At 39.0% G+C, this 14,162-nt stretch overlaps 1 protein-coding gene across 1 annotated transcript; it reads right to left on the reverse strand.

The window, feature by feature from the left end:
* Nucleotides 1–1,184: 1,184 nt before the first annotated feature.
* On the reverse strand, nucleotides 1,185–8,647 carry LOC109083399. The gene is made up of 2 exons (XM_042756245.1): nucleotides 8,233–8,647; nucleotides 1,185–8,002 (listed from the first exon to the last, which is right to left on the reverse strand). The coding sequence occupies exon 2, from the start codon at nucleotides 7,562–7,564 to the stop codon at nucleotides 1,439–1,441; it is 6,126 nt and encodes a 2,041-aa protein (XP_042612179.1). The 5' UTR covers nucleotides 7,565–8,002; nucleotides 8,233–8,647; the 3' UTR covers nucleotides 1,185–1,438.
* Between the last annotated feature and the right edge of the window lie 5,515 nt (nucleotides 8,648–14,162).

The raw sequence follows: 14,162 nt of genomic DNA on the forward strand, positions 1-14,162 counted from the left end.
TGACTTTTTATGTCAGAATTCTGACTTTTTCCCAGAATTGAAAGTGAAAAGTGAAAGTCGTGACATTTGTCAAGTATGGTAACCCATACTCGAAATTGGTGAACACCTTTAAAACAAACCAAGTGAGCAGTTCAGTGAGTAGTAAACACTGTGAACACACACCCCGGGAGCAGTTCAGGGGCAGCTATATCCAGCGCCCGGGGAGCAACTGGGGGTTCAGTGCCTTGCTCAAGGGCACTTCAGCCATGGGTATTGAGGGTGGAAGAGAGCGGTATTCATTCACTCCTTCCCACCTACAACTCCTGCCAGCACCGAGACTCGAACCTGCAACCTTCTGGTTACAAGTCCAAGTCTCTAACCATTAGGCCACAGCTGCGTGACATAAACTCGCAATTGAGTGAAAAAAATGTAAGAATTGTAAGACATAAACTTACATTTCTGAGAAAAAAAGTCAAAATTGTGAGATAAAAAGTTGCAATTACCTTTTATATTGTCAAGTTACTTCTTGGATTTCACACATCAATTCTGCCTCTAACTTGACAAGGGGCTTAGTCAACCACGGACACAGGAATCATCTCAAACTGGCTTTTACTTCCAATAAAAGGTCTTACAATCTTGACTTGCAATCTGTTACTTTCATTCATATCACGATAGATTGGAACAGATGAATTTTGTTTACAGTTAAATTAATCTTGAAACAGTCATTCCTTTAGTAGAAACGCTCAAGCTCCAATTAGGTTGATAACCTTTAAAGAAGAAAAAAGAAAAATAATACAATTCCTAATCACAATCAACCAGTGAACATCCTATGCATTAACACAATATACACCTTTAACAGACTTTTAAATCCATATATGAATCATATGCACTCTAATGCAGCCTTATCATACTCAAAGTAAAAATATCCCAAATAACACACAAACTGCATTTATCTAAATATAAGTTAATTTAGCTTAAAACAGTCATCCTACCAGCAGCGTCTCGGGTTGATTAATCCTTGATGCGCATCCAATTTCTGTTGTACTCATTTACTCACACCTCATAACTTTTTTTCAGTCACAAAGTTTTTCCTCAAAAGGAGAAAAGCTGGATAAACTGCAGGACAAGCGCCCTCACTCCCTTGTTTCTGCCCGTATTTGAGGTTTAATGTGTTCTAATTACAAGCGCACCTGATAGAGATTCATCATTAGTTGAGTTCGGCTTTTTTCCGACTGATGACGTCATCTGGATGAAGACGCTCTTCGTGGCTTTCCGTAACACCTTCTATGACAAACAATTCGGCATACAAATTTTCTCTTCACTCATCCCCACTAATGTTTAAACTAATAATAAATAAATGTGTTTAACTTGTGCTTAATATTAATTTATTTATAAAATAAATGTTTAACTTCACACCTCCCACTTGACACTCTTGATTCTTAAATCCAAGAGGTCACAATCAACTCCTTTCCTCTAAATTCTTGGACTGCTCCTCTACTGGGATCAACACAACTAACCGCCGAACATCCCTATGAATAACGGTTGATGGAATTTTTGTTCTTCCACATTTGGTGACCTTTCCTGTGTCTGACTTCTCAATACCTGAACAAAAGACTGGGTGACTTGAGGAAACTCTGACATCAACATCCCTCACAATACCTTTAGGATCAGTATTTGCCCTGATGACTCTTCCTAACTTATATTGACTCCTCAGAGCATTCTGGTCTGCAACCCAGACAATGTCTCCTTCGGCAACATTCCTTTCCCTTGTGTGCCACTTACTTCTTATGAACAGGTTTGGTCCTGCTAACTGACTCCACTTTTCCCAGAATTTATTAATTTCTTCTTGGATAACTCTTAATCTCTTGTATGGGTATCCTGCAAAATCGAAGTCACGTGAATCTCCTCTTGAACTTGCTCTCCCCAACAACAGGGAGTTTGGTGTAACATACTCCAAACGATACTCACGACTTTGAGTTCGTGCATCTATGGGCCTTTCATTTGCCAGGTTTGCTGCCATATACAGAAAAGTCTGGAATTCTCCCCACGTGAAGATACCATCACCTCCTAGATTAAGAAGAGCTCTTTTCACCACACGAACAGCAGCTTCAGCCGCTCCATTCCTATGGGGTGAGTTAGCTGGATGAAACTTCCAAGACCACTCGGTCCCATGTTTCCCGGCTTCCTCTTCAAGTCCCGGTTTCTCTACTCGCTCCAGAAACTCATAAAGATCTTTCAGGGCTGACTGTGCTCCCACAAAGTTTAAGCCTAGATCTGACCACACTTTCTTGGGATGTCCTCTCAAAGCAGTGAACCTCTTGTAAGACAACAAGAAACCCTCAGTGGATTGATCACTTACAACATCTGTGTGAACAGCCCTTGAAGCCATGCAACAATACACAATTCCCCAGACCTTCAATCGTACCCTTTTCCTCACTTCATCTTTCACTTCATAGGGACCGAATAGATCCACTGTTACAAATTCAAAGGGTGCAGCTGGTCCAATCCTTTCAGGTGGGAGATCACCCATAATCTGCTTGCACTTCTTTGCTCTTGCTTTCCTGCAGATGACACAACTTTCCACCACTCTTTTGGCCAATCTCCGACCTTTTACTACCCACGCTACCCTTCTCATCCTAAGAAGTGTCCCAGCAATCTCCTCATGATTTGCATCATGCGCTTCATGAGCCAGTAGCAATGATACTCTTGCTTCCATAGGCAATAATGGAATGGTGAGTCTCTCTTTCTCAAAGGTTTCATATCTTCCTCTGCACACAAGAAGTCCGGTGTTTTCTTCTTTACACACAACCAATCTACAGAATGTGGTCTCAGGAAACGTTGTGCTCTTTTGTGCCGCCAAAAAGAGTGCCTTCAAAGCATCCTCTCTTTCCTTCACCGTCAGTACAAATCCACTGATTCCAACTATATCTTGTTTCTCAAATGTTGAATTTTTATTTCTTATCTCCAGCCATTTCCTCACGCTGCGCCACACCCAGCCAATGACTCTTGCCAACCTTGACAGACTACTGAACTTTTCAACATCCACTAGTCTTTCAGTGATTAGTCTGCTCAGCATTTTAATTCGAAATGACTCTAGTACTGATATTTGCTTCTCTTCAGTTATTTTCTTCATCTGAGCTCTAGTCACTGCCGCTGAGAAGACTTTCCTCTGGAGCTTATTAACTCTTTCTCTAGCATCCTCAGCAATTTCAGCTGCTGATCTCTTGGGCCATTTGTCAACTGACCTTTTAAGGAACTCTGGTCCATTCTGCCAAATGGAATCTTCATCAAGATCCTTAGGGCTTGCCCCTCGTGTGATAATATCTGCGATGTTTAGATTCCCTGGAATCCACCACCAGTCGCCAATCGCTCCTGTCTTCTGAATCTCTCCGATCCTATTTGCAAAGAAAGTTTGAAACCCATAGCTGTCGCGCTGGATGGCTCCCAGTACCATCTGGCTATCCACAAGATGGAACCATTTCTCTACTTTGATCCGTCCATGTTTTTCAAAGTATTTCCTAAGACGTGTTGCAAAGACTGCGCCACAGACTTCAGCTTTTACTGGATCCCCCTTCAGTTCTAGTGGTGTCAGCTTGGCTTTAGACTCAACTAAGCGAACATCCACTCCTTGGCTTGTATTCCATCTAAGATATAATACTGCACCATAGGTTCTGTCACTGCCGTCCGAAAAAGTGACTCCCCATGGTTTTCCTTTCCAGTTCGCAGGCGTAAGACTTCTGTGGAACTTCACTTTCCGGAGTTGTACATACTCCTCAAATAAATCAATAGCTTCTCCCCGGATTCCTTCAGAGAGCGCAGTATCCCATGAATGTCTTGTTAGACATCCACTTCCAGCTTCCTGGAATGCTTTCCTAACGAGGATCGCGCCCTTCTGTTTAGCTGGTGTGACGAGACCCAGTGGATCATAGAGTCCTGCCACCTGACTCAATAGGTGTCTTCTCGTCAATGGGTTTGGGGTCCTCAACCTAACTTCCTGTTCAAGAAGATCCTGCTCAATCCTCACCTTCTTTTTCCTTTTGGAAAAATTAACAGAAGTCATTATATACATCCGATCCTCCTCTGCCAGGTATCCAATTCCAAGGGCTTTATCATCCCCTTCCCCCAGCTGATTAGGAAGCACCACTGTTTTCTCAGGAATCAGGCTTGAAAACTCTTTGTTTGTTTTTTCGGATCCAGACCTCCCACTTTGACCAGACCAAACCCATTCCTTCAATGAGAATCCACCAGCTTCAAGGATTTCCTCAATGCCCTTCACTATCTCGACCAGCCTCTTCTGATCATTTTGAGATGTGAGGATATCGTCCACATAGCTGTCTTCTTCTAGCACTCTCCGCTCCTCTTTCATGTGAGCAAAAGCTGCTAAACCAGCGGTCTCCCTCATTGCCAGCTGCGCGATACAACCTGCCGGGCGATCCCCAATGTTAACTCTGGTTATGGCGTACTCTTCTATTTCTTCCTCAGGTGTATCCCGCCAAAGAAATCTGTGGAGATGCATTTCTCGTTCTTCCAGCCATACCGAATTATACATCTTATGGAGGTCTCCCAATACTCCGAAAACTCCCTTCCTGAACCTGAGTAGGACGGCTCTGATAGAATTCAACACATCAGGTCCTTTCAGCAGGAGGTCGTTCATACTCAGCCCCTTGAATTTCTGGCTGCTGTTCCACACAAGACGCACAGGCGTGGTGACTGAATGTGGGTTTGGTGCAACTAGATGACTTACGTACCAGACTGGACCTGTCCACTTGTCAAGCACTTCTTTTGTTAGTTTTACTGCGGCATTTCTCTTAACCATTTCATGAACCTGTGCGGTGTAAACTTTCTTCCACTCAGGTCCCTTCCCAAGCTGCTTCTCGGTTCTTAGGAATGTCGACTCCACTCCATTCCGATTGTAAGGAAGAGAAACAGGATCTTGGATCCATGGGTACCTTGCATCCCAATGGGGTCGATCACTATGGGAATCCACTTGCACATAAGTAAGACCACTTCTTATGATCTCTAGCTCTTTCTCCTCTGCCAAAGTCATCTCTTTTCCTCCCGGCTGACAGTTCCCGCAGCGGCAGCCGCCACACTTTGGCTCACATGCAGCTCCGATGCTATCCCAGCTCCACCACTGAAGAAATTCTTTGCCACTTGCAAATGTGCTTTTTGCATCAATGCAGGCCATCTCCTTTTCTTTTGGGGTTTTGGAGGTAAATAGTGGTTTACTTTCTCTCAGAACTTCTTTATACTTGACCACAGCAGTTCTCATTGACCGTGCAAAGTGCGTCTTTGACTCATAAGCTGTCACACTTACTTCCTCAAACAAGTCTGGGTGCGCTCCACCCACCATTTTCCCAAGTGGGCTGTCCCAAAGAACAAGATCTCCTACAATTTTTACTCTTTGTGGTGCAAGTTTTCCTTCCCGATGACTGAGAAGAAGTTCTATCTCTTTAGGCCTTCTTAGCTCTGCCAGGTCTACATCTGGAAATACCTTCTTCAGTTGCTGTGGACTCACACTCTTATGCATTCTTGCGATCTCTTCTAACCCATAACAGACAAGCTGGTGGGCTTTCTGGGATCCTGCTGGTGTCCTCACTCGAATTCTAAGGAGATACCTTTTGGTTCTTACATGGATAGCCATTTTACCCACTCCATGAACAACCAGGTTGATTTCTTCTCCACTCAATCCGAGCCTGTCAGCAGCTTTATGAGTTATGTAATTTGTATCGGATGCCAGATCAATTAGAGTTCCAATTGTTTGTCCTGCATTGGTTGTCACCTCTTTGAGCATCATAATGACTGGAAGCTCCTGAAGCCCATTTTCCTCCAACAGTCCTAGTTTCCCTTCTTTGGATCTTTCCCTCGTAGCTCTGTTGGTAAACGCTTTTATACACTTTTCCACCTTTTCAGGAGAAAGTTCAGAGAGAAAATTTTCTTGTTCCACAGTTAATCTGCTTCCCTTTCTTCCTTCTCTGATGGTGACTTTACCTTCCTGCTCATATCTGGTCTCCTCTTTGGGACAGAAAAGATAATGATGATCTGCAGAGGCTCCTCCTTTGCATTCTTTTCTCCTGCACAGAAATACATCTCTACATTTGCTGTCATCTTCATGATACCCCAAACATCTCCTACACAATCCGAGTTTTCTCAGGATTACCTTCTTTTCTCCAAACTGCAGTTCCTTGAACTTATTGCAAAAGAAGATTTTACCTTTGTGCTTCTCAGATCCACACACAATGCACACGCTCTCAAATGGAGCTGTCTTTGTTGATCTAGTGAATGCATGACTTCTTTCTGGCTTTCTTTCTTGCCTTTCCACTTTTTCTGTGACTCTAAGTTGCTCAAGTCTCTCAAAGATTCCTTCTAGGAATTCAAGAAGCTTGTCAAAGTGGTTTTCTGATGTAACCTCACTTTCAGGAGCAGTCACCAACGCAAGCCAGTCCCTTTTCATGAACTCAGGAAGTTTACTTTCTATGGATTTGACCACAAGAGGGTTTTTTATGACCCCCATGTCTCCAAGGTCAGTAAGATCCACTAAAGCCTTCTCCACTGTCTGGACGAGTTCAATCACTTTGCGTGGCTGATTTCCTCTCATCACAGGAATTCTCTCTAATTCTTCCACAATTTCCATTGTAATCGCATACTTGTTACCATATCGATTTTTAAGCACTCTGAAAATATCTACAGCAGTATTGTAGGAGGACAATCGGAGATCTTTCACAATCCTGACATCTATGCTGTCTAATAATTGAATTTTCTTGACTTCCACAGATCCAGAAGGTTCTCCCTGTTGTTGAAGTTGTTCCCAGTCCTTCTTCCACCGATAGAAATTTCTCTTGTTTCCATCGAACACAGGCAAACTTGCTGGTCTGAACCTCACAATAGGTGCGGCTTGAGTTATATGTGGTGTTGCGTTTGCCATAGTTATTATACTGGGGCTTGCGACCAATGCATCTTCAGCGACCTTCCGCACTCTGGCGAACTCACCCTTCTTTGCTTCGAGGTCATTGCTGTCTTCCTTTAACCTCCTTACACGTCTCTCCAAGACTCCCCTTTCATCAACAGGGGTCCATTTCTCCCAGCTTGACAAAGCTCTTCCTGCCTCTTTAACAAGTTTTGCGAGAACGTCAAGTTGCACCTCATAGTTTTCATACTCACTGCTGTCAATAGCTATGCTTGCAACTCGATTGCAGGTTCTCTCCGCTTCAGCCACTGCACCAGTCACTTCTTGCAATCCATATCTTGACCAGAGGTTATTTTGAACAATTCTTTCAATTTCATTAAACTTCAAATCGCACTCACTTACAGTCTTCTTAATGTCAGCTTCCTGCTGCACTGGCTCCTCATCTTTTCTCTCATCAGCCTCCATTTCAGCAAGAAGTCCAGATCTGTAATCATCATTCGTCTCGAACACCCTCCGTGCGACGAGTGAGAGCTTCTTGAACTCTTCCTTGAGCTCCTCTTCCATTAACCTGTGAGCTTCTCTGCCAAGGAAGTTAACCTGTCTCGTGAAGCTTATTTTTGCAGCAGTCCTTTCCTTTTTAAGCTGCTCAATTGGTTTCCCCACTGCTTCTTCAGCCATTTTCAACTTATCCACTTAACACTACGACAGCAACAACAACTTCCTGTCTTTCACCTTCTTGCTCCAATGACGCACCGTCTGAGCTTGGCCGTTCTGCACTGGCCCAAATGTGAAGTCCACTGCTGTTACGCTGATCATCAAACTGGGTTTACAAGCTGTGGCTGTCAGCTGTGGTTATCAACTGTCAAGTTACTTCTTGGATTTCACACATCAATTCTGCCTCTAACTTGACAAGGGGCTTAGTCAACCACGGACACAGGAATCATCTCAAAACTGGCTTTTACTTCCAATAAAAGGTCTTACAATCTTGACTTGCAATCTGTTGCTTTCATTCATATCATGATAGATTGGAACAGATGAATTTTGTTTACAGTTAAATTAATCTTGAAACAGTCATTCCTTTAGTAGAAACGCTCAAGCTCCAATTAGATTGATAACCTTTAAAGAAGAAAAAAGAGAAAAAATAATACAATTTCTAATCACAATCAACCAGTGAACATCCTATGCATTAACACAATATACACCTTTAACAGACTTTTAAATCCATATATGAATCATATGCACTCTAATGCAGCCTTATCATACTCAAAGTAAACATATCCCCCAAATAACACACAAACTGCATTTATCTAAATATAAGTTGATTTAGCTTAAAACAGTCATCCTACCAGCAGCGTCTCGGGTTGATTAATCCTTGATGCGCATCCAATTTCTGTTGTACTCATTTACTCACACCTCATAACTTTTTTCAGTCACAAAGTTTTTCCTCAAAAGGAGAAAAGCTGGATAAACTGCAGGACAAGCGCCCTCACTCCCTTGTTTCTGCCCGTATTTGAGGTTTAATGTGTTCTAATTACAAGCGCACCTGATAGAGATTCATCATTAGTTGAGTTCGGCTTTTTCCGACTGATGACGTCATCTGGATGAAGACGCTCTTCGTGGCTTTCCGTAACACCTTCTATGACAAACAATTCGGCATACAAATTTTCTCTTCACTCATCCCCACTAATGTTTAAACTAATAATAAATAAATGTGTTTAACTTGTGCTTAATATTAATTTATTTATAAAATAAATGTTTAACTTCACATATATATTATTTATGTATTTATTTGTATCCATTCCAGAAACAAGCTTCCATAGAAATGATTTTCAGGAGGTATGCACTGAAATAAATGAAAGTGTTAGTTCACCCAAAAATCAAAATGAGGCCATAAATTATTCACCCTCAAGTCATCCTAGGTGTATATGACTTTCTTTTGTCAGAAGAATCCAGTTGGAGTTATATTAAAAATTGTCTTTGATGTTTCAAGCTGTTTAATGCCACTCAGCAGGTGTTGCATGCATCAGTCCAAAAGAAGTTAAATAAAAAGCATATCCATTAAAAAAATTCAAAATGTAATAATCCATTTAATGTAGCTTGCACTCACTGTTGTACAAGGAAAAGCTCCGGGTGGATGACGTATGACCTTGGCTTTGCGCACGAGCCGCTCAGAAGTGAGGAACGCGGAAGCACAGGGGAGAGATCAAAACAAAACAATGGTCACTGATTAAAAGTAAAAAATGAGGATTTGTAAAGAAGAATGTTGGATGATTTTGATATAAGCCAAGAGGAGACTGGATTTCCTTTGCTAAAGTTAGGAAACTTTGCTTCCTTTGCTCCTGTTAACAAACGCTGGTTTTCACGAGACTAACTGGCGCATACTCAACGCTGACCCCATACGTCATCCACCCGGAGCTGCTTCTGTGTACAACTGTTGGCACAAGCTACATTTAAGTGATTATTATGTTTTTTGAATATGGATACTTTTCTTACAAAAACGCATCAATTTACTACAGGAAGCCATTTGTTCACCCCTCGCAGCTGTGTGAGACACTTTTTTTTAAATGAATGGGTGCTTTTTATTTAATTTCTTTTGGACTGATGCATGCAACACCCACTGAGTGGCATTAAACAGCTTGAAAGATCAAAGACAATTTTTAATATAACTCCAACTGTATTCATCTAAAAGTAGAAAGTCATATATCCCTATAGGATGACTTGAGGGTGAGTAATTTATGGGCTAAATTTCTTTTTTGGGTGAACTATCCCTTTAAGTCTAGAATTAGTTTTTTTATTTTTTTTTTTTTTTTTTCATTCAGAAATTGCTAGTAAAACTCACAAACAATTAATAAGTAATGGCAAGTAACACTGAATTAAACATTACATTTTGAAGTAGAAAGATTGATAGTAATAGTATTTTCTTGTGAAAAATACTCCAGTAATCTTTGTTTTATTAACAACTTTGAAAAATCCTTTTTTACATTTTATGCAAACACGGTCATTGGTTGATATTGCATCGAGGCAACCAGGCAGCTGCCTAAGCTTTTAGACACAGCCAATATAAATAGGTAGAGAGAAAGAAAGAGCAACCCCAGAGGAAGAGCCCCAGGTGTCACAGTCATGTCCAGGTGCAGGGACTCTGTTGTCATGTGATTAGCGTGAGCAGAAATTCCCACCTGCTGCTGCTGCTTACTCACAGAGATTAATGTGGCAAACACAAATGAGCCATCAGAGGCCAGGCTCCTGTCCTCTCTAATGGAGACTGATAAAAGACAGACTGCATCTTTCTCTCTCTCACACACACACACACACACACACACACACACACACACACACACACACACATGCACACACACACTCATCCAGCAGCCAGCAGGTCTCTAATGGTTTAAATGGCTCCATGTGCAGATGCATTTACACGTCTACTTCAATTAATGGTTCCGATCTCTACACAGTGGCTGATGCTGCTGATGTTTTTTTTGTTGTTGGTTGTTTGTTTATTAGTAGTAGTAGTAGTAGTAGTAGTAGTAGTAGTAGTAGTAGTATTTTATTTATTTATTTATTTATTTATTTATTTATTTTGGTAAAAATAATAATACGAAATTCATGTTTATTTAAATTATATAAAATTTGTACACATTTCTTTTTATGTTTTTAATAATCATTTATATATATATATATATATATATATATATATAATATATATATATATATATATATATATATATATATATATATATTTTTTTTTTTTTTTTTTTTTTTTAGTGTCACATGATTTGTCAGAAATCATACTAATATGTGACCCTCATATAACCAGTCATATTTTTTTATTATTATTATTAAAATTAAAGCTGAATAAATAACCTTTCCACTGATGTATGGTTTGTTAGGATAGGACAATATTTGGCTGAGATACAACTATTTGAAAATCTCTAATCTGAGGGTGCAAAAAAAATGATAATAATAATAATTTTTACTTTACTTAATATCCTTATGATTTTGGCATAAAAGAAAAATCAATAATTTTGACCCATACAATGTATTGTTGGCTATTGCTACAAATATACCCGTGCTACTTATTATTATCAATGTTATACTGTTTAATATTTTTTTGCAGAAATCATTATACATTACCATTTAAAAGTCTGGGATAGGCAAATTTAGAAAATAAAAAGAAAATCTGCTTTCAATTCTGCAAGGATGCATTAAAATGATCAAAAGTGATGGAAAAGAAATTTATAATGCTACAAAAGATTTCCGATTCAGATAAATGTTGTTCTTTTGATCTTTCTATTCATCAAAGAATCCTGTTTTCAATATCGATAAATAATAACCATTAATAAAAACAGAGCACCCATAATAACTGATAATAACTGAGCTCCAAATTAGCATATTCTGATCTGAAGGATCATGTGACACTGAATGCCTTCAGCTTTGCCATCACAAGAATAAATGACAGTACATTTTAAAATATACGGTGCCCGTAAGGTGACATGGTCGGTTCACTTAGTTTTGTCGTGGCCACAACATAATAACTCGTGGGAACGTGATAATATGTAATGGCCACGAGATATTAATTTGTGATAACGTCATATTAACTCGTGGGAACTTGATATTATGTCGTGGCCACAAGATCATTTTGTCGAGGTAAGAACATCCCTTTATGTAACATTTATTTATGATAAACTTCATTTGAATGCTGACGATCGCATGTAATACATCCCATCCCAAGGTTAATATAAAAATTTAATAATAATTTCTATAATTAATAAAATAATAATTTAAATTAATTCAAAATAAAATATTAATGAATCCATCTTTGATAATCCCGGGTTGCTATGGCCACGCAGGTTTGTTTACACATTAAACTCTTGCCCACAAAAAAAAATATGTCGTTCCCTCAACATAAGAAGTCATGGCCAAGACATCAGGATGTAGTTACCTCGACAAAATGATGACGTTCCCACAAATTAATATCTTGTGGTCACAAGATATTATCACATTCCCACAAGTTATTATGTCGTGGCCACGACAAAACTAAGTAAACCATGTTCATGTCACCTTATGGGCACCTTAAAAATATATTTAAATAGAAAGCCGTTTTTTTACATTGCAATAATATTTCACAGTATTACTGTTTTTACTGTATTTTTAAACAAGTAAATCCAGCCTTGGTGAGCATATAACAGACTTTTTTCAAAAACATTTAAAAATCATAGATGAATAGCTAGATAGATAATAGACCATAACATTTACATTGTACTTTAAGATACTTTAGCTACCATGGTGCTACCTTCCCATCATGCCCAAATGACTAAATGAATAGGGGGAAAGTAAAAGGACCTCATGTTCTTAAGATAAATAATAAGGCGCATGTTCTCCCATTACTGGATCACTTAGACCCAAATACTCAAATACATACTCAAACACATTTTTCTTGAATAGACTCTCTTCTGATTTCCTGTGCCGCCCTGTATTGTTTAGTGACTGTTGAGAGTAACTGTCAGTAGAGTGAGGTTACAGGGGTAGCATGTGCTCACATAAGTGCGTGCGTATGTTTGCGTGTGTGTCTTCGCATCTTCCGCCCTACAAACCCTCCTAATTAAGGAGCAAAACCCAGTCAAGTTTGTTTGGCATTGCGCACAACATTTAAATAGCTTAAAACAACACTGTCTGTTTGCTCACTCAACACATTTCCATGTTTATGCCATCGCTCTTGTTCCATTTTCTGTGGATAAGACTGATTTACAAAAACACAAATGAGATTGTCATCTATTGGTTCAGAGAGATTCCCCACAGCACTGTAGTCTGGTTTGATTCTTATATATCGATGCATTTTGGACTGTCTTACATAACTTTGTAATGGATAACACATTGTTGCAGTGCATTTACTTGCCTGGATCCTAATTTTTAACTGTTGTACCAATTGCAAACGTCATCTTGCAAGTAACTCAAATGCTGTCAGATCTGATCAGCGATGAGCGAGGGAGGATTTACCACAAAACATCCAGAAACACAAATGGTTCACATGCTCCTCTGCCTTTGCATAAACAACATCCTTTAAAAAGCTATTAGACACAATAAGTCCTTAAAGGGATAGTTCACAAAAAAAAGGCAATTTTTTTATTATTAATTATGCACCCTCATATCATTACAATTCTGTAGGACAAAAGATGATATTTAGCGAATATCTTTTTTTTTCTTTTTTTTTTTGTCTGTCTGATTTTTAGTCAACAGTTGGGTCCAATATTGTTGTTTTGGACCCCATTGACTTTTACTGAATGAACAAAAGCAAGTCTTTAATATTTTCAAATCATTTATTCTCATAAAGTTTGGCACAGAGTAAATTATGACCATATTGATGTGAACTACAAAATATATATGTATGTAAAACTTAAAAATATTATGTAAAAAATATTATATTATATATTATTCAAAATAAAACAAAAATGAGCCTTTCTTTTTTTTAAAATGTCATTTTTAATTCATTGTGTTTCTTTTTCTTTATAACCTCCAAGGTAATTATTTGTGAAATTAGTAAAAAAGTAACAATTATTTCAAAGTAAATCCTATCCAATTTTATTTTTACAGTATACCATTTTAATAATCATGAAGTAAAACTGGTACAGGTACGCTAGCATGCTGATGTCTTTTTCTAGAATGTTCTAACTTGCACATCTGGTCCTAATCATCCCGATCCTGTTTATTTGGCCTGTTAGAGACTAAAATCGTAATCTTCCCTCATTTTTCCAATAGCAATTGATATGCACTATTAGACGGTACCCACTGTGTAGTTTATGCTTACATAAAAGCAAGCCAGTGTTTACAGGACTTTAAGTGATTGGACTTCAGAGGCGGAATGTCATCACCGACCTCGCCTGAGCCAGTTGTGGATAAGCCGTTTTGAGGAAAATGCATCAAGGAGACACTAAAATGCAGGCCCAAAAGAATGCATCTAAACCAGAGCTTAGCCAACAATCCAGGCCTCCAAGCAATATCCACTTTATGAGCATTATTACGTAAAGAGATGAGCGAAAGCATGATATTTCATCTCATGTTGCTTAAAAAAAATAGTTATAGTCCAATTAGTGTCCAAAGAGCCTGAGATTAAGCAACATTTGGAGGGAGTCTTGATTTTAAAAGACCAATATTTCACCCTTCCAACATTATAATCAAAATCATGATTGCGTCCTTTGTGAAGCGGCCGCTTTTTCATCATTCCTCTGTTCTTAACTATTCAAATGCATTCAAACAGAATGACAGTAATAATAATAAG

This window comes from Cyprinus carpio, unplaced genomic scaffold (genome assembly GCF_018340385.1).
Source record: "Cyprinus carpio isolate SPL01 unplaced genomic scaffold, ASM1834038v1 S000006820, whole genome shotgun sequence".
Taxonomy (NCBI): Eukaryota; Metazoa; Chordata; class Actinopteri; order Cypriniformes; family Cyprinidae; genus Cyprinus; species Cyprinus carpio.

Excerpts from the sequence above, each read along its gene's own strand:
- LOC109083399 (XM_042756245.1), bottom strand. The coding sequence starts at position 7,564 with ATGGCTGAAGAAGCAGTGGGGAAACCAATTGAGCAGCTTAAAAAGGAA.